Raw genomic sequence first — 27,996 nt, 5'->3', positions numbered from 1 at the left:
TGCATTAAAGCTGTATTCGAATCTGGTAGACTGCACAATAATATTGCTGCTATATGGCTTTCCTTAATGTCTTCACCAATAGACCTTAGCTGTGATATTACTTCCATCATTGGGAATATGTGCTTCTGCATATCGTCATTTGCACTCAATCTCATACTGTAAAGTAGAGTTGAGCGAAACGGGTCGGTCAATTTCAAAAATCGTCGGGTTTCATGAAACGAAACCCGACCATAGCTTGCGGTCGGCCATGATGTCGGCGACCCGAGCGCCAAAGTCGCGTTTCAAATGGTGCTTCCAGCGCCTTTTTTCAGCCAATGATGGAGGACGCACACTGTGGGCAACACGATGACATAGGCAGCGGCCACCACCATCTTAGAGAAGGGCATTGAAGTGATTGGCTGGCTTTGTGTGGCGTCACAGTGGTTATATAAGGCTGTGACCACGACCGCCATCTTACTTCTGCCGATCTTAGCATAGGGAGAGGTGCTGCTGCTGATTCTGAATAGGGAGAGCGTTAGGCAGGGAAGAAGAAAAAAAAAAACCTGCTTCTGCTGATAGCGCTTTTCACTGTACAGTTAGTGTGCAGTGAAAGTGGAGGATTTTTGCTTTTGTGCAGCAGCGCTGGTAGTGATTAGGATGCATTGTAAGGCTACCTGCTAGCTGCATTGCTGTGTGCAGACTAGTGTTCAAACTGCTTTTTTCAAAGCACTCCAACTTTTATTATTTTGTCCTGGTGAGTTACTGAGCATTCATTTTTTCACAGACCGTATAGCGGTTTACGTTCCTCACACACTACCATGTACAGGCTGGTATCACGGACAAATAGAAGCTATCTGGGTGTGACTCTGGAAGAAAAAGCAGAGGAGTTTGTCCGTTTTTCCAGACCTACACCTTAGGTGCTGTCCACTTTTCAAACAGTTTCGTATATCTGCTGTTTGACTATGTTGAAAACTAGACAGAGACAGCATGTGTCAGTCCCTATACAAATAGACGGAGATTGACAATTTTTACATCCAGACACCGTATAGCGGTGTACGATCCTCACACACTACCGTGTACCGGCTGGTATCACGGACAAATAGAAGCTATCTGTGTTCTCATGATACCAGTGCTGGGTGACCGACACTTCTGGGGTTAATGTTCTGATCTCAGTGCAGACTCTCACCTGCACACCTGGGACCTATTATGGTGGCCTCTCATTGGTTCTGGGGAGGCTTCTTATAGCCTCAGGAAGCTCTCATCCCCCGTCAGTTATACTCTTGCCCTTGGCATTGTGTGGTGACCCCTGAGTGTGTTAGTGCTGTGTTCTGGTTACTTGATACTCTGTGTATGACTCGGTCTGCTCTCTGGATATCGCTTTGGATTCTGCCTGGTACCTCCTATGTCTGTTTGGTTTTGATCTCTGCTTGGCCCTGATTATCCGTTCTGTCTCCTCCCTGGTACTGTACTGATATCTTGTGTATGACCTTTGGCTTTGTCTGACCTCCCGTCTGTTTATCCCTCCTGTACCTCGCTGGTCTGTACTGTGCATGACCTCTGCTTTGCCTGATTCTGAGTTCTCTAGCTTCTCCGAAAGCAGGACGCTAAGCCCCGCCCCCTTGCGGTCACATGACCGTTCACATGACCATAGGTCCTATGCCGGCTTGCTGAAATTCAGCATCCACAGGTCCTGTGCATCGGTACTTTCTGGCTGTACCTGACCTCGGTACCCCTACATTGCGGGTGAGTCCCTGCTCAGCGGAGGCTGCACGCCGGCGCTGACAGGATCCTGACACTCAGGACACGTGCACTGGCTCAGTGAGCAAGTACAGTGCAGTGTTCTTGACATTATAACTGACCATTGCAGTTTTTTTTTTCCCTCTAGAAAAAAAAAAGTGTATTATCCTCATGGATCCCATACAAGCTTTGGCTGATCATGTCAAGCACCTGACCCAAATGTTCCACAAACTTAATGGGGAACAGCGCACGATGGCCCAGACTCAGCAACAGTTGGTGGATACTGTGCAGGGGGCTGTCGCTACAGGGGCTTCTAGTGCTGGGGATAGAGATGTGTCATGGGCATTCCCAGAATCTCCGGTCAAATTGCTAGACCCTTTCTCAGGAGATAAAAGGGAGTTCAGGTCGTTCAGAGCTGTCCTGCACCACAAGCCCATACTAGGAAGCGCCGGTCCGAATCCTGTTCATTTTAGACACTGTTCAGATGTTCAGGTTTTAAATACATTAGATAGGGACTGCTTCGTGAAGGGTTACCGTGACGTGGTGAAGCAGCTTGGTATATATTTTTTGCAAAAAACGTATCGACTAAATACCCTGTATTTGTTATACAGCACTTGCTGATTACTGTCATGTTTTTACTGCAGAGTATTTTTTCAAATTTGTTATTTTGTGTTTTCTTGTTGTGTCTCGTTCAGAGAAGGATGCAAGCTTTTTTTTTCTCTGAGGCCCCGCTCTTCCGGGGATGAGTTCCAGAGGGTGGGGGTCATCATTTCCCTACTTCGGGGGGCTCCACAGGCATGGGCTTTCTCTCTCTCTCCCTCTGCTCCTGAACGCATGTCTGTGAATTTGTTCTTTGAGGCTCTGGGGCACATTTATGATTAGCCTGATAGAGTGCGTCTGGCAGAGGACATGGTGATGAGTGTCTGTCAAGGGAAACACTCAGCTGAGTGGTTTTGTACTGAGTTCCGCCGCTGGGCCGCAGAGGTCTCTTGGAACGACGCCGCACTCCGAGGACTCTTTCGCAGAGGCTTGTCCGAGTGGCTGCAGGATGCCTTGGCGTTACATCCCTCACCTAACTCTCTCGAGGACGCCATGACCCAGGCCATCCGGATGGACCGCAGGCTGCGGGCCAGAGGGGTGATGCAGGTGGAAACTCCATTATTCCCCAGTGGAAAAGAGACTGCCCCTGAGCCCATGGATGTAGGTGCCCTCTCCCTGGAGGAAACGCCGGAAGGACAAGAAGTTACGATTTTACTGCGGTAAAACGGGACATTGGAAAAGGGAGTGTCCTGATTGCCCGTCTTCAAACCCGGTCGGCGGGAAACGACTATGTCTGGGTAGTCAACGGGGAGACTGCTCAGACCCTCAGGTACCATTTTCCTCGTTTTCTAAAGTGTTACTGCCTGTGGAACTGTTTGTGGATGGTAGTTCTTTTTCCTCTACAGCCTTCGTGGACTGCGGATCATCTATTAACCTCATTGACTCCCAATTGGTCACACACTGCAAGATAGGGACAGTTAGGCTCAAGGTTCTGATCAAGGTGATGGCCATTGACTCCTCTTCCCTCGCTAAGGAGGGAATTCTCTTTATGTCTGACATGTTTTCGCTCAGAGTGGGCGCTACTCATGTGGAAAACCTAAGTTGTTTTGTGCTGGACAATCTACCTGCAGGGTTGGTGTTGGGCATGCCCTGGTTACAACGCCATAACCCAGTTATTATCTGGAAAACGGGGGAGATTGTTCAATGGGGGTTTAATGATTTTGAGTTATGTGATAAATCCGCACTGCTGGTTGAACCTGTTAAATCTGTGTCTATATCACCTGTCGAGCTGGAAAGTATTCCGGAATGCCTGAAGGACTTCGAAGATGTGTTCTCCGAAAGCGAGGCCGAGACGTTACCACCACATAGACCCTTTGACTGCGCTATTGAGCTGGTCCCGGGGCTAAATTACCTAAAGCCCGTCTGTTTAATTTGTCCGGTCCTGAGCGCTTGGCTATGAAGGAGTACATTGCTGAAAGTCTGCGCAAAGGACACATACGTCCTTCAGTCTCACCTGTGGCGGCAGGTTTCTTTTTTGTAAAGAAAAAAGATGGCGGGTTACGTCCCTGTCTCGACTTCCGGTAGCTTAATCAGATTACTGTACGGAATACGTACCCCCTTCCGTTGATTCCCGATTTATGTAACCAACTATCAGGGGCAAAGTGGTTTTCTAAACTGGATCTTCGGGGGGCATATAATGTGATAAGGGTCCAAGAGGGGGATGAATGGAAAACCGCGTTCCTCACGACCGAGGGACTATTTGAAAATTTAGTCATGCCGTTTGGTCTTACCAACGCCCCTGCCATATTTCAGAATTTCATCAACGTGGTATTCTCGGATCTCATTGGTCGTTTTGTCGTTATCTACTTAGATGATATTTTGTTATACTCCACCGACAAGCATTCTCTTTTGGAACATGTACGAACTGTTCTCCAAAGACTGACAGAAAATCATCTGTATGCCAAATTGGAGAAATATGTATTTTGTGTGCAAGAATTGTCTTTTTTGGGGTTAATTGTATCCGGTGAGGGTTTTCGCATGGAGCCCAAGAAGGTGCAGGCCATTGCGGATTGGGTGCAACCCCGAGATCTTAAGGGTCTTCAGTGCTTCTTGGGGTTCGCCAATTATTACCACAAATTTATCCGGGGGTTTTCGCAAGTGGTCAAACCTCTCACGGATCTAACATGCAAAGGTGCGGATGTGAGAAATTGGTCCTCGCTCGCAAAAGAGGCCTTTGAGACGCTGAAAAAATGTTTTATGTCTGCTCCTGTCTTGATACAGCCAGATCCTTCCAAGCCATTTGTGGTGGAGGTGGATGCCTCCGAGATGGGGGTGGGGCGGTGTTGTCCTAAGGGCCTGCCACTCTAACCAAACTCAGGCCATGTGCCTTCTTTTTCAGGAAGTTCTCTGCTGCTGAAAGAAATTATAATGTAGGCAATAGAGAGCTTCTTGCGGTTAAGTTGGCGTTTGAGGAATGGAGGCACTTTTTGGAGGGGGCCAGTCACCCGGTTACTGTGATCACTGATCACAAAAATTTGTCTTACATCAAGTCTGCTAAAAGATTAACGCCCAGACAGGCCCGTTGGTAACTTTTTTTTTCTCGTTTCCAGTTTACTATTACATTCCGTCCAGGGTCAAAGAATGTCAAGGCTGACGCCTTATCTCATAGTTTTCACCCTGTGTCTGTCCCTGAGCCATCATCCTCCATTCTGCACCCTGGGGTGGTGTTAGCAGGGATCTCGTCTGAATTGGAACGGGAAATTGAGGGGGCCCAGTCGCTGGCTCCTGCGGAAGTCAGGGGGCAAGTTGTTTGTCCCAGAGCAACTTCGCCTTAAACTCTTGCAAGAGTTCCACGAATCCAAGTTGTGTGCTCACCCTGGTATATCAGCCATGCGACTGGCGGTGGCTAGGATCTTCTGGTGGCCTACTCTGGGTTCTGATATAAAGAAATTCATTTCTGGTTGTGGGGTCTGCGCTCGTTCTAAAAGCTCCCATAGCCGGCCGGCGGGGGAGCTGATGCCCTTGGAAGTTCCCGAAAGACCGTGGACCCATCTGTCCATGGATTTTATTACCAATCTTCCCTCTTCCAGGGGTAATACGGTGGTATGGGTAGTGGTGGACAGATTTTCTAAGCAGGCTCATTTTGTACCCCTGTCCGCATTACCTTCTGCTGAGACCTTATCCAGAATGTTTGTGCAGCATGTGGTCCGCTTGCATGGGGTACCCCTGAATGTGGTGTCTGATCGTGGTGTGCAGTTTGTGGCTAAGTTTTGGCGTGCTTTCTGCAAAAAATTAGGGATATCTCTGTCCTTTTCGTCTGCATACCATCCTGAGAGTAATGGTCAGACGGAACGCACTAATCAGTCTCTGGAACAGATCCTCAGATGTCTGACTTCTGCTAGACAGAATGACTGGTGTGATATACTGCCATTGGCTGAATTTGCCTTCAATAGTCGGGTGAGTCAATTCACTGGTATGTCCCCTTTCTTGATCAACTATGGGTTCAGTCCTCATTTTGGTGAGTTTTCTCGTCTGGATTTGGGGTGCCCCGGGGCTGAGGACTCTGTTCAGCGGTTAAAAGATACATGGGCAGAAGTCCAGCGGTATATATCTAGGTCTCAAGGCAGGTATAAGTTTTTTGCGGACAGGAAACGAACACCTGGTCCCATGTTTCGGGTGGGAGAGAAAGTTTGGCTCTCCACGCGAAACATTAAGTTAAAGATTCAGTCAGCCATGTTGGGCCCCAAATTCATTGGCCCGTACAAGATTGTGGAAAAAAATCAACCCAGTAGCGTACAGGCTGTGCCTTCCACCCTCTTTCAAGATCCCTAATGTCTTCCATAGATCTCTACCGAAGCCGTCTGAAGCAGTCCGGCGAGAATCCAAGTCCGCTGCTCCTCCAGTTTCAGTTGAGGGACATGTGGAATATGAGATTGGTTACATTGTAGATTCTAGGTTGGTATGGCGGTCAGTACAGTACCTAGTTCATTGGAAGGGGTATGGGCCGGAGGACAGGTCCTGGGTGCCGGCCCGGTTGATGCATGCGGATCATCTGGTTCGGGCTTTCCATGCTAGGTACCCAGGCAAGCCTGGGGGTCCAGAGGCCCCCCGTTGAGAGGGGGGTACTGTCATGATACCAGTGCTGGCTGACCGGCACTTCTGGGGTTAATGTTCTGATCTCAGTGCAGACTCTCACCTGCACACCTGGGACCTATTATGGTGGCCTCTCATTGGTTCTGGGGAGGCTTCTTATAGCCTCAGGAAGCTCCCATCCCCCGTCAGTTATACTTTCGCCCTTGGCATTGTGTGGTGACCCCTGAGCGTGTTAGTGCTGTGTTCTGGTTACTTGATACTCTGTGTATGACTCGGTCTGCTCTCTGGATATCGCTTTGGATTCTGCCTGGTACCTCCTATGTCTGTTTGGCTTTGATCTCTGCTTGGCCCTGATTATCCATTCTGTCTCCTCCCTGGTACTGTACTGATATCTTGTGTATGACCTTTGGCTTTGTCTGACCTCCCGTCTGTTTATCCCTCCTGTACCTCGCTGGTCTGTACTGTGCATGACCTCTGCTTTGCCTGACTCTGAGTTCTCTAGCTTCTCTGAAAGCAGGACGCTAAGCCCCGCCCCCTTGCAGTCACATGACCGTTCACATGACCATAGGTCCTATGCCGGCTTGCTGAACTTCAGCATCCACAGGTCCTGTGCATCGGTACTTTCTGGCTGTACCTGACCCCGGTACCCCTACATTGCGGGTGAGTCCCTGCTCAGCGGAGGCTGCACGCCGGCGCTGACAGGATCCTGACACTCAGGACACGCGCACTGGCTCAGTGAGCAAGTACAGTGCGGTGTTCTTGACATGTGTGTTACTCTGGAAAAAAAAGCCGAGGAGTTTTTCCTTTTTTCAGACCTACACCTTAGAGTGCTGTCCGCTTTTCAAACAGTTTCGTAGATCTGCTGTTTGATTATGGTGAAAACTAGACAGAGACAGCGTGTCAGTCCCTATAGAAATAGACGGAGATTGACAATTTTCCATACACACACCGTATAGAGCTGTCTAATTCTCAAACAGTATTGTATATCTGCCGTTCGCATTACAGTAACATCTATACAGAGTCAGCGTGTGTGTGACACTCCGTATACATATATGGAGATTGTTAGTTACACAAAATATGTATACAGCTGTACACTTCTGATACAGTTCCGTATATCTGCTTGTTGGATTACGGTCCAATACATAATGTGAAAGTATCTGTGACTAACAAAGTATATACGTAGATTTGATTTCTGTCATACACCTTACACAGCTGGACGCTCCTCATACAGTACCATCTCTCTGCTGGTATTTTTGGTACATTTTCCCAAATATGAGGAAGTATGGTGGAAGAGTCCGCGGACGTGGGCAGGGGGGCGTAGCTGGTAATGGTGGTGGTGCATCGGCTGGTTCTGGCAAAAGCACAATAGCAGCTAAGGCAGGAAGTGTTGAGCCTGCGTCATCGTCTGGCCCAAGAAGGCCTGTAAGGTTGCCTTTTCTTGGAGTAGGAAAACCGCTTTTGAAGCCGGAGCATCAGGAGCAGGTTTTGGCGTACATTGCCGAAACAGCCACCAGTTCTATTGCCTCCTCTTCTGAACATTCGAAACCTGCAAGCACAGAGTCGTCAGTGCAGTCTTCTGCTCAGGAAAAACACCTTTCCTTGTGTCCTTCACCCCCACCAAAAGTTAAGGATGCAGCAGCCCACACTTCAGATTACTCTATGGAGCTCTTTTCACATACCATGCCTGGGTTATCCAGTCAAATCCAGAATTCCCCAGTCCAAGATGAATCTGACATGGAGTGCACTGATGTACAACCACTGCTAGATGATTCTGCTGGTACATCGACCCAGAGCACTACATTGCCCTCGCAGTCTATTGAGCCAGAATCTGACTCAGGTGCCCCTTCCCGCATACTATACCACCTTACACGGTGACACAGAGGAAGGTAAAGAGGAAGGTGCAGATGACTTTGAAGAGGAGGTGATGGATGACCCAGTTCTTGACCCGGATTGGCATCCATTGGGGGAGAAGGGTGGCGCTGGCAATAGTTGAGATAAGGAGAAGTATCTGCAGCAGGCATTGACATAGCAGCAGCGGTTATCTGGCAGGCCTGTAGCTGTCCAAAAACGTTGACCAAAAACTAGAAGTGTTGCAGGACAGCTTGGCCAGACGGTCAACTTAGCACAACGTGCAAGGCCAGAAAATGTATACCATAGTAGGAAGAGTGCAGTGTGGCACTTCTTTGTCCAAAATCCTACTGATGAGGCAAAGGTTACCTGTAAGAAGTGTGGAAGGACCTTTAGCCACTGTAAACAACTCAGAAATTTGAATACCAGTTGCATACTTAGACATTTAATCAACATGCACTTGCAAGCGTGGACGGACTACAAAACCTCAGGTAGCACGTGTGCACCTGCTCCGACTCAAGGTAGCCAGCAACGCTCCATCGCATCCCCCACTGTAAGACCACCGCCACCGTTAATCACACCACCAGCACTAAAGGTGGAGGTGTGGTCGCAAGGCCAAAGCACTCAGGGAATCACAATGGTTTTGCAACACAACACTGAATCTAGGCCATCAACACCAATACCATCACCAACCCCCTCTCACTCCATCCGGTCCACCGCTACATCCCCCATATGCAGCTCTCTAGTCCAGCTCACCCTACCAGACTCTCTGAGTAGGACAAGAAAGTACTCATCGTCTCATCCGTGTACACTTTGTTTGAACGCCTACATTGCCGAACTAATCTCATTAGAGATGATACCCTACCCTTTGGTTGAAAGCGAAGCTTTCCGCAACCTCATGGCCTACACTGTTCCACGCTATGACCTACCCAGTCGGCAATTATTTTCTCGAAAAGCCATCCCTGCCCTCCACCGGCATGTGAAAGACCGCATTGTCCATACACTAAAACAGTCAGTGAGTGGAAAGGTGCACCTCACAACAGATGCATGGATCAGTAGGCATGGCCAGGGCTGTTGCGTGTCCATCACTGCGCACTGGGTTAATGTGGTGGATGCAGCTCCACTGGGGACAGTGGTGGTGGAACAGTGCTGCCTAGCCCACGGTATAGGAAACAGTTGGCTGTAGGCTTTCGCTCCTCCTCCTCCTTAATCAGTGAAGGCTCGTCCACAGAGCGCAGTCGCATGAGCACTCCATCCGCAGCTGGCAGTGTTGCACACGAGGTGTCCCACTATCGAACAGCTAGTGGTAAGCGTCAGCAGGCTGTGTTAAAGATGATGTCTTTGTGCGACAACAGACACACTGCGGAGGTAGTGGCTGACTACTTGCAGTGACAAACAGAGTCATGGCTGGGCAGTCTACATCTTGAGGCAGGCAAGGTAGTCAGTGATAACGGCTGTAATTTTGTGGCAGCCATAGCCCTTGCAAAACTCACACACATACCTTGCCTGGCTCACACTTTGAACCTGGTGGTGCAGTGCTTCCTTAATAATTATCCGTAGTTAACATCCCTGCTCCATAAGGTGTGAAGACTGTGCTCGCACATCCGTCGCTCGGTCGCACACTCCAGTCGTATGCAGAAACTGCAGTGATTGCTCCACCTCCCCAAGCACCGCCTAATCATAGACGTTGCAATAAGGTGGAACTCCACCCTGCACATGGTTGAGAGGCTGTGCAAACAGAGGCAGGCTGTAATGCATTTGTGGGAGGATACTCGGGCAGGCACTGTGAGGGAAGACATGGAATTGTCGGGTGTGCAGTGATCAAAGCTGAAAGACCTCTGTAAAGTCCTTCAGTGTTTTGAGGAATGCACACGGCTGGTAAGCGCAGACGATGCCATCAAGCATGAGCATCCCAATTATGCGTCTGCTCATGCAAAGTTTGACGCACATTAAGGATCAGGCGCTGCAGAGGAGGAGGGAAGCCTTGATGACAGTCAGCCATTGTCTGCTCAGGGAACTGTCCTGGACGAGGTGGAGGAAGAAGAGGAGGATGAGGGGGATGATTATTTTGGAAAGGAGGATGCTTCTCAGGGGGCAAGAGAAAATTTTGGCGTTCCAAGGTCAGATACAGTGTTTGTGCATGACTGTAGGGATGTGGATTTGCCAGAAAGTGCTCCTCCACCCACCACTGGCAGTGCATCCTTGACACCAGGAACATTGGCCCACATGTGCGATTTTGCCTTGCGGATCCTAAAAAGGGGCCCCCGCATTTCCAAAATGATGAGAGATGATGACTACTGGCTGGCCAGCATCCTCGATCCACGCTACAAAGGCAAATTACACAACATCATGCCATAGTAGAACCTAGAGATAATATTGGCTAACAAACAAGCAACTCTGGTAAACAGGTTGTTTGAGGCTTTCCCAGCACACAGCAGCGGTGCTGTTTCTCCCACGAGCCGTAGTGGGCACAATGGAAGAGGTGTTCGTGGTGCACACAGCCAAAGTGGCGTTGGAGATGGGTTTAATGACCATGTTGTGGAATGATTTCTCAAGTACCACTCACACAACTGCTAATACTGCATCGATTAAAAGTGACAGGAGACAGCAGTTGTCAAATATGGTTACAAACTACTTCTCCTCCCATATCCATGTACTCCCTCACAAGTCATTCCCCTTTGACTATTGGGCCTCTAAACTAGACGCCTGGCCTGAATTGGCACAATATGCCTTACAGGAGCTCGCTTGCCCTGCTGCTAGTGTGTTACTGAAAGAGTCTTCAGTGCTGCTGGATCAATCCTGACAGAAAAAAGGACTCGTCTCTCTACCCAAAATGTTGATGATCTAACCTTCATTAAAATGAACCATGCATGGGTTGCAAAGGATTTTGTCCCACCTTCCCCTGATGACACATAGGTTCCCAGAAAGCTGCCTCGCTCCAGATCAGACACTGGAGCAGCATCTATGGGGCACATGATACACTGGAGCATTAGAAATGGGGCCCATTATATATGGAGCCTTAATAGGGCCCATAAGACACTGGAGCATCATCCAGGAGGCCCATCATATACTGGAGCATTCCAAATGGGGGACATCAGACACTGGAGCAGCATTTATGGGGCCCATTATACATTGGAGCATTCGAAATGGTGCACATTATATATGGAGCATTATTTGGGCCCATAAGAAACTGGAGCATCATCCATGGGGCCCATCATATACTGGAGCATTCTAAATGGGGCAAATCAGACACTGGAGCAGCATCTATGGGGCCCATCATATACTGGAGCATTCCAAATGGGGGACATCTGACACTGGAGCATCATCCATGAGGCTCATCATATACTGGATCATTCCAAATGGAGTAGATCAGACACTGGAGCAGCATCTATGGGGCACATGATACACTGGAGCATTAGAAATGGGGCCCATTATATATGGAGCATTATTAGGGCCCATAAGACACTGGAGCATCATCCATGAGGCCCATCATATACTGGAGCATTCCAAATGGGGGACATCAGACACTGGAGCAGCATTTACGGCGCCCATTATACACTGGAGCATTAGAAATGGGGCCCATTATATATGGAGCATTATTTGGGCCCATAACACACTGGAGCATAGTCCACGGGGACCATCAGATACTGTAGCATTGTGTGGAGCTCATCATATACTGTATGGAATATTATATGTGACCAATTATTCTGTATGGAGAAATATATGGGGCTCATTATTCTGTATGGCACACAATGTGGTGGCCATAATACTGTATGGAGGAATATACTGTCCTTTTTTTGAGCTATTGTAGAATTTAAAATAGATCAGTCATGTCATGTAAGCAGTGAAATATTTGTCATTGCACTATACCTATATTTCTGTGCCGTATCGGAGCATCATGAGTTGTGGTATGTGTTAAAGGGGCGCACTGACACTCTTTGGCCCAGGGCACACGAAAACCTGGAGTCAGCCCTACCCCCCCACATCTTTAGCCAAATAACCCCCAGTTTTCAATGCGTAACTATTATTATGAAGTAAATTAAGGTTGACAAGCTTCAGTAATAAAAATTGATGTTTTTGGCATTGAAATGGGCACTGTAGGTGTGTTTCCTGTCCTCCACTCCCTGCCAACTTTGCTTCCCCATTGACTTGCATTGGGTTTCGTGTTCAGTCGGCCTCCGACTTTTCCCATTAGTCGGCCGATTTCGTTCGACCCGACTTTTGAGAAAGTCGGGTTTCATGAAACCCGACTCGACCCTAAAAAAGGTAAAGTCGCTCATCTCTACTGTAAGGCTGAGTGCACACGTGGCGTTTTTTTCGCGTTTCCGCGGCGGTTTTAACCGCGCAATTTTGCCGCGAAAACGCGAAAAATAAGCATCCCATGCATTCCTATGGGATTCCTCAATGCTCTGCTAATGCTGCGGTTTTTACTGCGGCGGAATCGCTTCGCGGTAAAAAACGCAGCATGCTCATTAATTTGCGGAATCGCGGCGATCCCGCACCCATAGGAATGCATTGTTCCGCTTACTTCCCGCATGTGGCTGTGCACACCATGCGGAAAGTAAGCAAAACAATTGCGGACGGTACCCACGGTCCGGAGGAGAGGAGGAGGCTGTCCTCCGGGCTTTGGGTACCATATCCCTGTAAAAAATAGAATTTAAAATAAAAAATATTGTTATTCTTACCTTCCGACGTCCCGCGCAGCATTCCCGCCTCTCTCCACGCTCCCGGTCCCAGTAAGCCTTTGCGAAAATGCCCGCGATGACGTCCGTTCTCGCAGGATCGCGAAGTCTCGCGGTCATTTGCGCGACGTCATCGGGAATGACCGCGAAACATCGCGATCCCACGAGAACTGACGTCATCGCGGGCATTTTCGCAAAGGATTACTGGGAACGGATGCGCGGGACGTCGGAAGGTAAGAATAACACAATTTTTTATTTTTTTTTACATTCTATCTTTTACTACTGATGGCGCATAGGCAGCCTCAGTAGTAAAAAGTTGGTCACACTCGTCAAACACTATGTTTGACGAGTGTGACCAACCTGTCAATCAGTTCTCCAAGTGATGCTACAGATCGCTTGGAAAACGCTAGCATTTTGCAAGCTAAATACGCTTGCAAAATGCTAGTTTTTCCGCGGGAAAATCGTGGGAATTTAAAATGCGATTTTCCCGCGAGAGTTCCGGTATGTGTGCACTTAGCCTAAAGCTTTCTTAATAGAAATAACTTGTGATTTAAACTGTCTCTTTCATATAGCTTTTTCAATGCGTCTCACATTCCTTTCGCTGTTTCTTAATTTCATATGTATATTAATTGAGCATCATCCACTAATAAGCTAATGGTGGCTCTCGCTTCTCTATTCTTTTTATCCCATGTCTGATTATCTTCATCAGGTCTATCTGTAATGATTACTTCCCATAAATCGTCCTTAGATAACAACATCTCTACTTTGAATTTCCATAACTGATAATTTTCACTGTTCAGCTTAGCTACAGTGAGTTTCAGCTCAGTGCTGCACATCATTTTTATATAGTCTTACTTGTTTTATGAAGATATTCTTCTTTCTTCTTGAATAGCCTGTGTGTGGTGATTCTCTGTAATTATCTCCAGTGTGCGGTCATACAATTCCTGGAACATAAATTCCTTTGTCCCTCTATCTGGATTTTTTTTCAGCCTCACTGGGTTTTATCTCCTTCTGTTAACAGAGCTTATCTGCTTCTCGGTGTCTGAGGTTATCTCCTGGGTGTCTGGGATTCTGTGTTCTGGATCCTGTGCCCTGGGAGTCTCTGTGCTCTGGGTGTCTCCCTTCTGGGCGTCCTGGGAATATCTCCTGCACTGGGCCCATAACCTGTTGCAGAGTGTATATCTTTTATGAATCCACCGGTACACAGAACTTCACTGAGCAAATTATCTTGAATAAACAGCTTTTACTTCTTATGGGTAAACATGAGATAACAATCAGAAGCACACAGCCATGCTGCTGGTATAATACAGTCAAAAGCGAAAGTAAAACTAACATACAACAAGAGAGCTTCCCTCCCCACAGTACAGCAAACATATAACTTCACAGTATCGCAATCTGCTGTCAGGCTAGTGTAAAGTCCTCCTTTACACAAACAATAAGTCCATTTCTGTTGCATATGCCAACACTGGCCTGTCTCCTGGTAGCGCCTCCAACCTCTGGACACTGCGCTGACAGACACAGCAAACCTTCTTGCCACAGCTCACATTGATGTGCCATCCTGGATGAGCTGCACTACCTGAGCCACTTGTGTGGGTTGTAGAGTCCGTCTCATGCTACCACGAGTGTGACAGCAAAACAACATTCAAAAGGGACCAAAACATCAGCCAGAAAGCTTTGGTACTGAGATGTGGTCTGTGGTCCCCACCTGCAGAACCACTCCTTTATTGAGGGTGTCTTGATAATTGCCAATAATTTCCATCTGTTGTCTATTCCATTTGCACAACAGCATGTGAAATTGATTGTCAATCAGTGTTGCTTCCTAGTGGACAGTTTGATTTCACAGAAGTTTGATTTACTTGGAGTTATATTCTGTTGTTTAAGTGTTCCCTTTATTTTTTTGAGCAGTGTATTATAATTTCTTTTGGAATCATAGAATCATAGAATCATAGAATCATAGAATCGTAGAGTTGGAAGGGACCTCCTGGGCCATCTGGTCCAACCCCCTGCTCAAAGCAGGATTCGCTAAATCATCCCAGTTAGATGTCAGTCCAGCCTCTGTTTGAAGACTTCCATTGAAGGAGAACTCACCACTTCTCGTGGCAGCCTGTTCCACTCATTGATCACTCTAACTGTCAAAAAGTTTTTTCTAATATCTAATCTGTGTCTCCTCCCATTCAGCTTCATCTCATTGCTTCTAGTCTTTCCTTGTGCAAATGAGAATAAAGTTGATCCTTCTACAATGTGACAGCCCTTTAGATATTTGTAGACAGCTATTAAGTCTCCTCTCAGTCTTCTCTTTTGCAAACTAAACATTCCCAAATCCTGCAACCTTTCCTCATAAGACAGGGTTTGCAGACCGGTCACCAATCTGGTCGCTCTTTTCTGAACTTGCTCCAGTTTGTTAATGTCTTTTTTAAAATGTGGTGCCCAAAATTGGACACAATATTCCAGATGAGGTCTGACCAAAGAGGAGTAGAGGGAAATAATTACTTCACGTGATCTAGACTGTATGCTTCTGTTAATACATCCTAGAATTGCATTTGCCTTTTTTGCTGCTGCATCACACTGTTGACTCATATTCAGTCTGTGATCTATTAATATACCCAAGTCTTTTTCACATGTGCTGTCACTTAGCCCTATTCCTCCCATTCTATATATGCTTTTTTCATTTTTATTGCCCAGATGTAGTACTTTGCATTTCTCCCTGTTAAAAACCATTCTGTTAGTTGCTGCCCACTTCTCCAGTTTATTTAAATCTTTTTGAATCCTCTCTCTCTCCAATTTCATTTTTTGCTGTCAGACCTGTGATTTCTATCTACTCACTGTGTATAGGATAATAGGATATAATGAAATTGTTATGGATGTAACTTAACTAATATTGTGCAGTGACTGTTTTCCCTATAGTGATGGATATTTCTTGTTGCTAAAACTGATTTTTTTTCACATTAAACCTTTTGTAAGGTTTTTTTTAAAACCCTCTGATCAGTGGGATCATAGAACATACAAGCCTCTGATGGCTCCGGTGATGCCCTGTACTACTGTAGTGCCGTGTATCATCACTGCCTGTCAGTGTAACACTAATGGCCCCATACACATGAGATAAGCGTTGGCTGAACGGTCATTTGGCAGACGGCTATCTCTCCCGACTCCCCCATGCACCCAAATATTCCAGCTTTCCTGTGGTCTGTACCCTTCTTAGGGTGTGTGCACATGCTGCGGAATCTGCTGCGGATTTATCCGCGCGGATTTTGCAAAATCCGCAGATAAATCCACAGGTCAAAAGACCTGCGGTTTATCTGCGGATTAGCCTGCGGTTTTACCCTGCGGTTTATCATCTCCACAATGGAGGAAATGGTAAACCGCTGCGGAATCCGCAGAAAGAATTGACATGCAATTCTTTCTGCAGATTTGAAACCGCAGCAAAATCCACGGGGAAAATTCCGCAGCGTCTGCACAGCGGTTTTTAATTCCTATAGGGAATAATGGTACTGTACACCGCAGCTAATTCTGCTGCGGATCCACAGGGCCAAATCCGCTGCGGATCCGCAGTAGAATCCACTGCGTGTGCACACACCCTAAGATGCCATGTTTGCAGCAAGTGGTTAAACTGCCACGGTTTTTGCTGCAGCCGCACCTGCGTCGTCCCTGCGGTGTACATCTATGTTCTGGGGCCCAAAAGAGTTAATTTTTTTTAAACAATTGTTTATTGTGTGAAAAAATAAAATGTGTCTTCTGCTTTTTCCATATATTTTTCTTTTTACAAGAATTCTTGGAGCCAATTTTCTTTGGAAACATTTTAATATCTGTTTTTTTCTGGTGTACTTCTTGTAATATAGGAAAGCCTAAGGTCAGAAATAAACCCCATAAAACACTGTACATGGAGACTTTGGGATCAGATCATTTCTGTCCGCGGTGTTTGTGGAAACAAGAAAAGCTTTTATAAAAGCCTCAAACTTACTGTCACACCGCTCTCACCTGGGGGCGGGACCCCGCACCCAGCGTCAACAATTCTGGCTCTGCGGCTGCTCCAGGGTTCCCGTCGGTTGCGCACGCGCACCTCTCATACTTATTTCCATGCCTGCACAACGTTGCTAGTGCGCATGTGCGCTCTTCTCGGTTCTAGCTGCAGCCTTGTCTTCTCTATGGTCCTGGAGGACCTGATCCGGAAGTCCCTGTGCTGCTGCCCTATATCAGGCTACCTCTTCCTATGGGAGGGGCCTGAGTATTGTTGTGCTTCCTGGCTTAGTCTGCTTGGTCCTTGCCTGGCTGTGCGCTGTATTCAGGTCCTCTGCCTTGTGTTCTGTTCCTGTACTCTGCCTTGTGCTCGGTTCCTGTACTCTGCCTTACCGTGATTCCCAGCACATGCTCCGTGCATACACTCTGGTCTGTGTTCTATCGTGCTTCATTGCACACGCTCTGCCTCTGCTCTGTCATACTCCTTTGCACACGCTCAGCTCCTACCTTGTTCCAGTCGTGCTTCTCAGCACACCCTCTGTCTAACCTTGCACTCAGGCATGCTCTCTGCGCATGCTTTGTCTTACTCTGTACTTAGGCGTGCTCCTTTGCATGAGCCCTGCTTTGCGCGCACATGGGCGTGTTTGTCTGTGCACGCCATACGTGCTCTCGTGTACCCTCCTTGTTCTATCCTGTATCTAGCTCACTCCCGTGTACACGCCTTGTATTGTCCTGTACTCTCCATGCTCCCGTACACTCACCCTGTAGTGTCCTATAGCCTGCTTACTCCTGTGTCCATGCTTTGCATACTTCCAGTTGCATCCTGCAGACACATTCACTCGTGTTTCCTGTGAGGCGGCCACCTGGTTCCAGCAATCGTGGTACCTTACCCCCTTGGGCTTGCCCCTGACACTCCCTGTATAGGGGGTGGTCCTCACTAGGTTAGCTCACCCTGGGAGGGTTGGTGCCATGACCCGGAAGGTCCACTCCAAGAGTCGTCACACTTCTGTGTGTGAATCAGACATGAGATCTAACATGATAGAAGATCACAGTACGGGAAAGACAGAGTCGGGAAACATTCATATAGATGGCCGGTGGTGATGGAGTCAGTCGAGGACTCTGGACAGATATGTTTCTAGAGCCGTAGTACAAGATGAAGATGTCGTCCTCATCATGAAGTAAACTGTGTTCCAAATTATTATGCAAAAAGAGTTTAGGAGTGATAAGGTTTTTTTGTTTGTCATTTAAACTCATTGATGGTGATGTGTGTCAGGGCTCTTTATATCACTGAAAGCAATTGCAGATACCTGTGCAAATTAGTTTGGCAGGTGTGTCCAAATAAAGGCAAGACTACTTAAGAAGGCTGTTCCACATTATTAAGCAGCCTACATTTTTTGCCAAAATGGGAAAGAAAAAGGATGTGTCGGCTGCTGAGAAGCAACAAATTGTGGAGTATTTAGGTCAAGGCATGACTACAATCAACATTGCCAAGACACTTCATCGTGATCATCACACAATCAAGAAGTATGTAGCTGATTCCCAGCACACACGTGTGCGTGCTGATAAGGAAAAATTGAGGACTCTTTCCAACAGGCAATTGCATCAGGTTAAAAGAGCAGCTGCAAAAATGCCTTGTCATAGCAGCAGACAAGTTTTTGAAGCTGCTGGTGCCTCCAACGTCCCCCGAACACCAAGATGCAGGGTCCTTCAGAGGTTTGCAGCTGTGCCTAAGCCATCCTGTCGACCACCTCTATTCACTGCAAACAAGCAGAAAAGGCTCCAGTGGGCCAAATGATACATGAAGACTGACTTCCAAACTGTTTTGTTCACCAATGAGTGCCGTGCAATGCTCGATGGTCCAGATGGATGGAGTGGAGGATGGCTGGTTGATGGACACCCCATGAAAACACGGCTAAGGCGCCAACAAGGAGGAGGTGGAGTAATGTTTTGGGCTGGAATCATGGGGAGAGAGAGATTGTCGGCCCCTTTAGGATCCCTGAAGGGGTAAAGATGAACTCCATAATCTATGTGGAGTTTCTAAAACAGCACTTCCTGCCATGGTTCAAGAGGAAGAACCGTGCTTTCCGCAGCAAGATCATTTTCATGCATGATAATGCACAGTCTCATGCTGCAAATAACACATCTGCATCTCTGGCTGCTATGGGCATAAAAGAGGACAAACTTATGGTGTGGCCAACATCTTCCCCTGACCTCAACCCCATTGAGAACCTCTGGAGCATCATCAAAAGTAGTGTCTATGATGGCGGGAGGCAGGTCACATCTAAGCAACAGCTCTGGGAGGGTATTCTGTCCACATGCAAAACAATTGAAGCACAAACCATCCAAAAACTGACAAATTCAATGGACGAGAGAGTTCAGAAGCTTCTTTCGAACAAGGGGTCCTATGTGCAAATGTAACATCACCTAGAATAAAGTTTTGACTTGAAAACTGTTTGATTTAATTTTGTAATGCGCTGATAATGCTTATAATTTCACAATTGACCATTTTTTTGTTCAAAATAAAAATAAAAAGGTTGAAAACTCTGCTGTGCATAATAATTTGGAACATGCATTTTGAGTGTTTCTTATTTTTAAAAATATACTGTTTTCATAGGCAGTTTGTTCAAAAACATTGCAATTATACTAGAATATTAGATGACTGGAAAATAACAATGACTGTGTATACTATGAGTTATTTTTATATGGTTTCAATCAGTTTACTATAATATACACTGAGATGAGGTAAGCAAAAGGTCACTGAAACTTACTTAAGATAAAGGAATGTAAATTACTGGTCATTTGTTTATCCATCAACAAAGGACCATTGATATTCAAGGCAACTACCCTAATTAGATTGGGTGTGTTAACTTTCCCAAGGATGTTATCTTGTGCTCCGAAGCCCCTCCTCCAGCTTGCTGTATTTCTGCCATGTGGCACACATGAGGCCCCCTCTAGCTTCCTGTATTATATACTGGTTAAAACAGGTATTGATGGGAAGTGTTTAGCCAATGGACAATAGACTTGTGACATCATTCCCCACATGGTGGGGCTGGACACACCTTTTAGCTGGACATTTAAAAGAACTAGGACACATGTGCTCTCTCTCTTTTGGCTCCTGGAGGATGACTGGTCGACGTCTATCTGAATAATGTAATGTATGAATAATGCTTGTTTCTGATTAATGCATATGTATTTATAGTTTTATACTGTTTATTATTTGATCTTATCACTTATTAAGTAAATCAATTTAGTAAATTCAATTCTTGTTTGAGCATTTTCTTATTCATTACAATCCATTGGAACCCTTACAATACAAATTGGTGTCAGAAGTGGGATTGTTTTGAATAAAAATGTTTGCAAAATTGAATAAGTTAAAGAGTAGGAAAGCAGTTGAGAGTAGTGTCAGATCTTTGCCAGAATGGGTGTTACCAGGAAAGTGGACCCCAATGGCACAGGAATGTAACAAATATATGGAGGGACAGCGGTTATCAAATCCTCAGGATGTGGCTGGCAAATTTGATCTCTCAAGATATGATGCAAAAGAGCAGAAAGCTGCAGCAGCCGTTGGATGGATCTGTGTGCAAGTGTCTCAAAGCTTACAGGAGGAGATAGACAATTTGCATTTAGAGCTGCATACAGCTATAGAGCAAAGGATTAGCTTGCAATCAGCCTTGAGAGACCAAATGAAACAGCATGACAATATGCAAAGGAATTTTGAAGTTTATGTAATGAAAAATGTGAATAAGAATAGGCGCAGGAGGAGACAGCGGCCAGTGTCAGATATTTGTACTGCACAGATTAGAACCATGATTGCACATGAGAAATGGTCAGACTTGCTAGAATGTGATGGCTGTAACAGTGAGACAGATGAGGAAGAAAAGCAGGCCAAACCAATTGTGACTACTAAAACTACGAGAGAAGTCACACAGCGTAGTGGAGATAGGATGGATGCAGGAAACGCAGCTACAGGAGCAGAAGCTTCAATGACCGAAGAAACTTGGAATTATACAGCCGGAGAATTAACAGAATTAGCTACCAGGTACAGGCAGCAAGCAGGAGAACCTTTGTTAGCATGGATTCTCAGATTATGGGATCAGGGAGCCGATACTATAATCTTGAACCATCTTGAGGCAATAGGACTTTGTAGTATTTGTATTGATCCTATGGTGCGTCTAAAAATGAGGCGTGCAAGGGACACTGCAGAGAAGTTCTCTTTGCTGTATTTGGTGAGGGATTCTGTGGCACAAGTGTATGACTCTCCCATGGAATTAATACCACAGACACGATGGGAGACTCTTGCAGATGGAGTTCAGAGATTGAGAGAAATCGCAGGTATAGCTGGCATAACTCGCAATCCTGTGCCAGATCTGAATGATCACTTTGCTGTTGTTGAGGATTGAAAGGGACCAGATGCTGCAATATTGACAGTATTGATGAAGAATAAGTTCATAGAAGGTGCCCCAGCGTCATACAAAGCCCCATTGTTCACTATGTTCAGTGCACTTATGGGAACTTCCACTACTGTCTACACAGCATGCAATCTAATCTCCCAGCTATCTGCTCTAGAGAGAGCAAAAGTATCAAAAAATAGTACAGTAAAGAGAGTAGATCAAGAAAGGAGAAAAGAGGATGATACTCAAATTAGAAAGAGCAGGACGGAGTTGTTTTGTGACCTGATAGCTAGTGGAGTTCCTTTCCAAGAGATAGATGGGATCTCTACAAGTGACCTGTTGAGGAGATGGCAAGATCTGAGGAGAAAATGTAAATTGCAACTCGCCAGACCCAAGAGGGTGGTGACAAATGAGATAGGGGGTTGGAAAGATAGAGGTGGGACACCTGATGGAGGCATACACTGCTCCTACTGTAACCGCCCCTTGCACTCTTCCAATACCATGGCATACTACACCCCCTGCCAAGATTACCTCATGGACTAATTTTAAATGCAAATTTTAGATAAAAGTTCTTGAATATCCCTGAAAATTGTTGTTTGAACAGTTTTGCCATTTTTTGATGTCTAATGATGTTTGTTTTCATTCTAGAGTTTCTTAGAGAAATATTCCTGTGAGCATACTATGAAGTATGCACTGGCTGATATACGGTGATAAATACTCCTGTGAGCATACTGTGACGTATGCGCTGGCTGATATATGAAGAGAAATACTCCTGTGAGCATACTGTGACGTATGCGCTGTCTGATATATGATGAATTGGGTTTGGTCTTGGTGATGCATAAATGTGCATTCCTCACCTGAGGGTTTGTAATAGACCTTGATGTTTTAAAAGGCAAAAGACCACAGCAGATATAAGATGATTCTGTATGTGGGAGCCATGTGAGAAAAACATACAAGGAAAAGAGGGAGTGACAGTACAGACAATGAATTTAAGACTGACCTAAAGTTAGATGACTGATAATATACTGGGGGGTTGACAAGATAAATAGATGACTTATTTGTACTAAGTGTTTGTCTTTGTCACTGTATGTGCTTTGTGTATTTGTCATGGATATCCCTTGATAAAATTGGTTCACAGCCAAAGAAAAAATCCACGTGGTATTTTTTTTTTACTTTTTATTTGGTATATTTTTATTTTTTATGAGCTCATTCTTTGAATTTTAATGGTACTGTGTTTAGCATTCTTGGTTTTTAAAGGAATTGTTTTGTTTTTTTCTCTTTTCAGTCCACTACATGTTGGATTGGGGAGTGGGGTGTGTAATTAACCTTTTGTTTGCAGGAGTAAAAGAAGAAACCTTGGCCATTTAATTAACATGTAAATACAGTGCACAGTAAATTGTTCATTCCTGCAGTAGTGAAAAAGGAGTCCATCTGCCTAATATTTTATGACTTAATTTTGAGTTTTAACATTTTTTATTTTTTGGGAGCTCCCGAGCAAATTGGGTTTTTGAAGAACATATGTTAAATGATTTCAATGAATGCTAGTTTGTTAATGTCTTGATATAGCTTTGTTCACCTACACCTGAGTCATGCAATGCAAATGTGTGGGTACCCAAAGTGTGTGTTTGTCTATATGTAAATGAGAATCTCTCCTGCTTACTGAATGAATGCATTAGGTGAAGCCAGAGAGTATGTTGATGTAATGTGTATATTATGTAAAAATAATAATTTGCTAGAATTGGGTTAATAGCAAATTGGTTTGGGTTCTGTTTTCCTTAACATGTAATTGTACTGATTCTGACTACTAGTAACATTATTTTGTGATCTCCATGAACAGGATTGTGCTGGTAATTATGATCATCGCTATTATGTAAATATGATTGACATGAATTTGATGTGTTTGATAACTGGTATCTGATATTTTGATATTATGATTTATTTCAGTGTATAAGTCCATACACATATGATATATTGTATGTAGTAGTTATTATCAGAGTAGAAATATTTGCTACAGTAGAAAATTTCAAAGGTCATTCTGGGCAAAATTAATTTGGACCAACAAACCTACGGTAATTTTGTTTGATTCATTTGATCAAGGGGTGGAAAGCAAGCCACCAGGACGGAGTTATATTGAACAAGTTATTCTATCTTGGACTGTGAATATATCATGGACTGAGTTATTTTGGACTGTTGCTTTGGACTGAGTTAGCACTTTAGGACAAGCTAGTCCCCTGAGGATTTCGCTTGGATGAAACGCGTTGGGACAAGGTTGCCCCCCGCTTTAGGGAAAGTGCAGGGTATGCTAATAGGGTTAGCTGTGGACTGCCCTTGTCAGGGCGGGAGTTTTGGGGTTTAGATGATTGCTAGCCCCCTAGGGATTGACAGGGTATTGTCCTCCCAACTTCTTTGATCTAGGAAACATGGTTTTGATTTGATCATTGAAGACTCCGATCCTGATTTCAACTTTTGGTGAGATCACTCCATTTTTTATTATACCTATGATCTCACTGGCATGATGTATAAACATCTGTATTTATATGCAAAGTTTTGGATAAGGCGTTTAAAACTGTATCAATAATTCGTCTTATCTATACTTTCCTTGTTGTCTAACTGTATTTAGGTAACTTCAATGGTCAGTTTTTGGGCCTGATTTAAATGTCATATTATCAGCTTCCTTACTTGACCGATCAATTTTATGTACTTTGGTGACACATATGGTGTTATTTTATATTTTACATCATTAAAAGTTATATTTTAATTCACTGAATGCTTTATATTATGTAATTTTCGTTGGTGATACCAGCACATGTCAATTATTGACTGAGTGCCTATTGCTTTGTAGTTCAATTTTGAGTTAGCTCTGCCAAGACTTTGGAACTTTAAAGTATGATTGTGAATTTCACTTTCCCTCAGTGCAGGCTGTGTCTTGTGTGTAGACTGAAGATGTCCAATTGAGCACTGAGACTGAGCCCAGATGATGCTGAACCATCACCAGGGTGAATCCTCATGACTGCCAGCTAGCTGATGCAAATGGCATATAAAGTGAGGCCCTGAACAGCTGCAGCAATAGAAGATGAAAGGACTCTTATGCTCAGTCATTGGACACCTGCACCAAGGGGTTAATGTCATGAAGGGCAGGGACAAATTGCTCTTTAGAGTCTGTTCTTTTGCTAACCAGGGAAAGTAGTGAAGTCACCCCAAAGTGATGAGCGCATAATCCTCCCCGTGCTTCCCTGCAACAGAGACCCATTTAAAAATTGCGGTCAAGAAGATCCGAAGAAAGAAGATTTCTACAGACATTTGATATTTCAGCACCTGCTGGTCCAATGTTGTTTTTGTTTTGATTTTTTCCGTTTTAAGCCCAGGATGTTGTTTTTACCAAAGCGGTTTTCTATTGGTAGCAAATAAATAAATATATATATATATATAGAAGCAATGCAAATAATGATAAATGGTATAGTGGAAGGTTAATTAATTAAAGTGATTGAAACCAAGGGGTGGAATGTATACTATGAGTTATTTTTATATGGTTTCAATCAGTTTAATATAATATACACTGAGATGAGGTAAGCAAAAGGTCACTGAAACTTACTTAAGATAAAGGAATGTAAATTACTGGTCATTTGTTTATCCATCAACAAAGGACCATTGATATTCAAGGCAACTACCCTAATTAGATTGGGTGTGTTAACTTTCCCAAGGATGTTATCTTGTGCTCCGAAGCCCCTCCTCCAGCTTGCTGTATTTCTGCCATGTGGCACACATGAGGCCCCCTCTAGCTTCCTGTATTATATACTGGTTAAAACAGGTATTGAGGGGATGTGTTTATAGCCAATGGACAATAGACTTGTGACATCATTCCCCACATGGTGGGGCTGGACACACCTTTTAGCTGGACATTTAAAAGAACCAGGACACATGTGCTCTCTCTTTTGGCTCCTGGAGGATGACTGGTCGACGTCTATCTGAATAATGTAATGTATGAATAATGCTTGTTTCTGATTAATGCATATGTATCTATAGTTTTATACTGTTTATTATTTGATCTTATCATTTATTAAGTAAATCAATTTAGTAAATTCAATTCTTGTGGGAGCATTTTCTTATTCATCATAATTCATTGGAACCCTTACAATACAGACTGCAATTCATATAGGTAATTTAGAGGAAATATAAGGAAATATTTTTTGCATAATAATTTGGAACACACTGTAGTTATTTCTCCTGTCACGTGTAATGAATATCTCCTGCAGTATTGCTAATGCCGATTCCAGTGTCAGTAAATGAGATGAGAATTAGCGTTATGGAAGATGAGTCTATGAGAAACGTATTCAGCTGCCGACTCCGAGGGAGAAACTGCTTGTTGTCTGTGGCCTAAATATATAGGTCTTATTAGTAGATGTAAAGAAGAAAACTAAATACTGTAAAATAATAAATCTCCTCATATGTTTCCCTTATTATCTCCAGTAATTGTATTATTACACAGGATTTTTATGCTGTTACATCGGCTCATCTTCTCATTCAGGTCTCTACAATATCGGATCCTCTCAGTGAAGATCTTCTACAAAAGAGAATTTTCCTGATTTACCCATCAAGGATGGATATGGACAGAGACAAGATGGCGGAGAGGATATTACACCTCACCCTAGAGATCCTCTTCCGGCTTACTGGAGAGGTGAGAGATTCTGATGATGTCACATTACATCATTCTTATCTATGGGAATAACAGATGGACAGAACTGGAGAGGTGAGGACTCTGGAAATGTCTGTAGTGAGATTTATTAATGTGTCTCTCCATAACCAGGATTACACAGTAGTGAAGAAGAACTCTAGTGAGCGCTGTCAGGACCCTGTGTCTGAGGGATGGGGAAGACCCCTGAGCCCAATCACAGGGCCTCCACCTCACCCCCTGATACATGAGGACATCAATAACCAGAAGATCCTAGAACTCACCTACAAGATGATTGAGCTGCTGACTGGAGAGGTGACACTGCTGGGAATGCTGGGACAGTATACAGTAACACTATGAAGGGATCGGGGGATGATGGTATCATTGTATGTGTCAGGTTCCTATAAGGTGTCAGGATGTCGCTGTATATTTTTCCATGGAGGAGTGGGAGTATTTAGAAGGACACAAAGATCTGTACAAGAACATCATGATGGAGGTTTCCCAGCCCCTCACATCACCAGGTAATATACACATGGCCTATAATTATCTGTATGTAAAGAATGAATTCAGTCCTTGTATGTGTTTCCTCCAGATCTATCCAGTAAGATGACAACACCAGAGAGATGTCCCCGTCCTCTTCTTCCAAAGGACTATAAACAAGAAGAACCCAATGCTCCTCAGGATCATCAGGTAGATGGGGAGAAGGTGTCATGAGATCTCCCCTGTGATGTGTAGACGACTGTGAAGGTCTTGTGCTCAGTCTTGTTTTATCCACCAGTATTATATGTTTTATACTTGTGTAATGAGAACGGTGGAGATGGCAGGATTAAAGCTGATCATAGATGTGATTTTTCCATCTGTCTGTTACTTTTACAATATTTGTTTCAGGGTGAAGATCTGACCCATATTAATACTACAGAGACATATGTGAGGGGTGATGAGCGGTGTAAAGAGGGGATTCCGTCATATGACTACCCTGGTGAGTAGTAACCACTAAATGCAGAGAAGTCACAGATTCTTCTCAGTCACTGGCCGTGGCTGCTTTATCGGTGGTGTAGTCTGGTTGTATCACAATCGTGTGATCACCATTTAGCCTCAAGACCACAACATTCTCCTCCCTAAACTGTTCTAATGACTTTGGGCATTGAAAGCCCTTTTCTGTAGAACTTACCACCTGGAGGATCCACCTACCCCCTTGTATTAGAAGACACAGACCCTTATCTGCCCAAATCTGTAAACTACAAAGTCAAATGACAGCGTAAGTAGAATGTGCTGACAAGTTAGAAAATCACTTGAAGAAAAGCATTATGATGGGCCTGTAAGAGAAAGTGGAGGGTAATGATGCTGTTGGCTTCCTAGAACTCTGGATGAATCTCCCTTCTCTCCCTTCTGTGCTGCTGAGTGTCTCATATGGTCCCTACAAGACCAGGTCCAGTCCTTCTGGACAAACTTTGCTTTTATGTTCGGCAACATTAAATGAGCAGTGAGGCCTAGTGTGAATTTCTGAACAATAACAACAGAGTTTCCCTTTATCCTGTGTTTTCAATTTGTATTAAAACTCATTTCAAGGAGGATTGTGAAAAACTACATAAAAAATTACACCTGTGTCATGATATACTGTATCTCTAAGCTGTGCGTGGCTGATGGCTGTAATATACATTTATTCACCCCTGCAGGAGATGTGTTGGCATGGCTCGAGCCCTGGTTTCATGGATTCACTCCACGTCATAAATTCCATTATGTTTTCGATCCTAAGGAATTCAGATTACTGCACAATCTCTCCTGAAATGGGGAGTAATATTATTTTCTCTAATCTTCTGGTCAGGACTCATAATAGCTCCAATGGTGCCCCATAAATGAGTGCAACTCCGCTTTACTGTTGGAGTTCTACCCTCGTACAGACGTTGTTGTTGGGGATGTAACAATTTTTTTATTCTATGTCTTGTTTTTACCTGTTCATTCTGTATGATGGTTTGATTGAGGTGGGATTTTCCTGCCTCACTTGTGAGTCTGTTACTCCCTGATAGTCATAAAATAAAGCTCTCCATCGCCAAATGCCCGAGATCTAAATTTAAAGTGAACCTGTCAGTAGGATTGTGCACAG

At 44.7% G+C, this 27,996-nt stretch overlaps 1 protein-coding gene across 4 annotated transcripts in view; it reads left to right on the top strand.

Moving 5' to 3' along the window:
* Positions 1–27,996, top strand: part of LOC141059243 (uncharacterized) — a 250,569-nt gene that overhangs the window by 205,667 nt on the left and 16,906 nt on the right. For all 4 annotated transcript variants that reach the window (XM_073555546.1, XM_073555547.1, XM_073555544.1 and 1 more), the window contains 5 exons: positions 25,749–25,898; positions 26,028–26,207; positions 26,290–26,413; positions 26,485–26,582; positions 26,781–26,871. In XM_073555546.1, coding sequence (XP_073411647.1) covers positions 25,749–25,898; positions 26,028–26,207; positions 26,290–26,413; positions 26,485–26,582; positions 26,781–26,871 — 643 coding nt within the window. The remainder of the gene's footprint in view (positions 1–25,748; positions 25,899–26,027; positions 26,208–26,289; positions 26,414–26,484; positions 26,583–26,780; positions 26,872–27,996) is intronic.

The sequence above is a fragment of the Dendrobates tinctorius genome, unplaced genomic scaffold, assembly GCF_039654945.1.
Source record: "Dendrobates tinctorius isolate UK_male_01 unplaced genomic scaffold, ASM3965494v1 ptg000226l, whole genome shotgun sequence".
In the NCBI taxonomy this organism is placed as follows: domain Eukaryota; kingdom Metazoa; phylum Chordata; class Amphibia; order Anura; family Dendrobatidae; genus Dendrobates; species Dendrobates tinctorius.
Note: the sequence above shows the minus strand (reverse complement) of the source record. Positions and strands in the feature narration are given on the sequence as shown.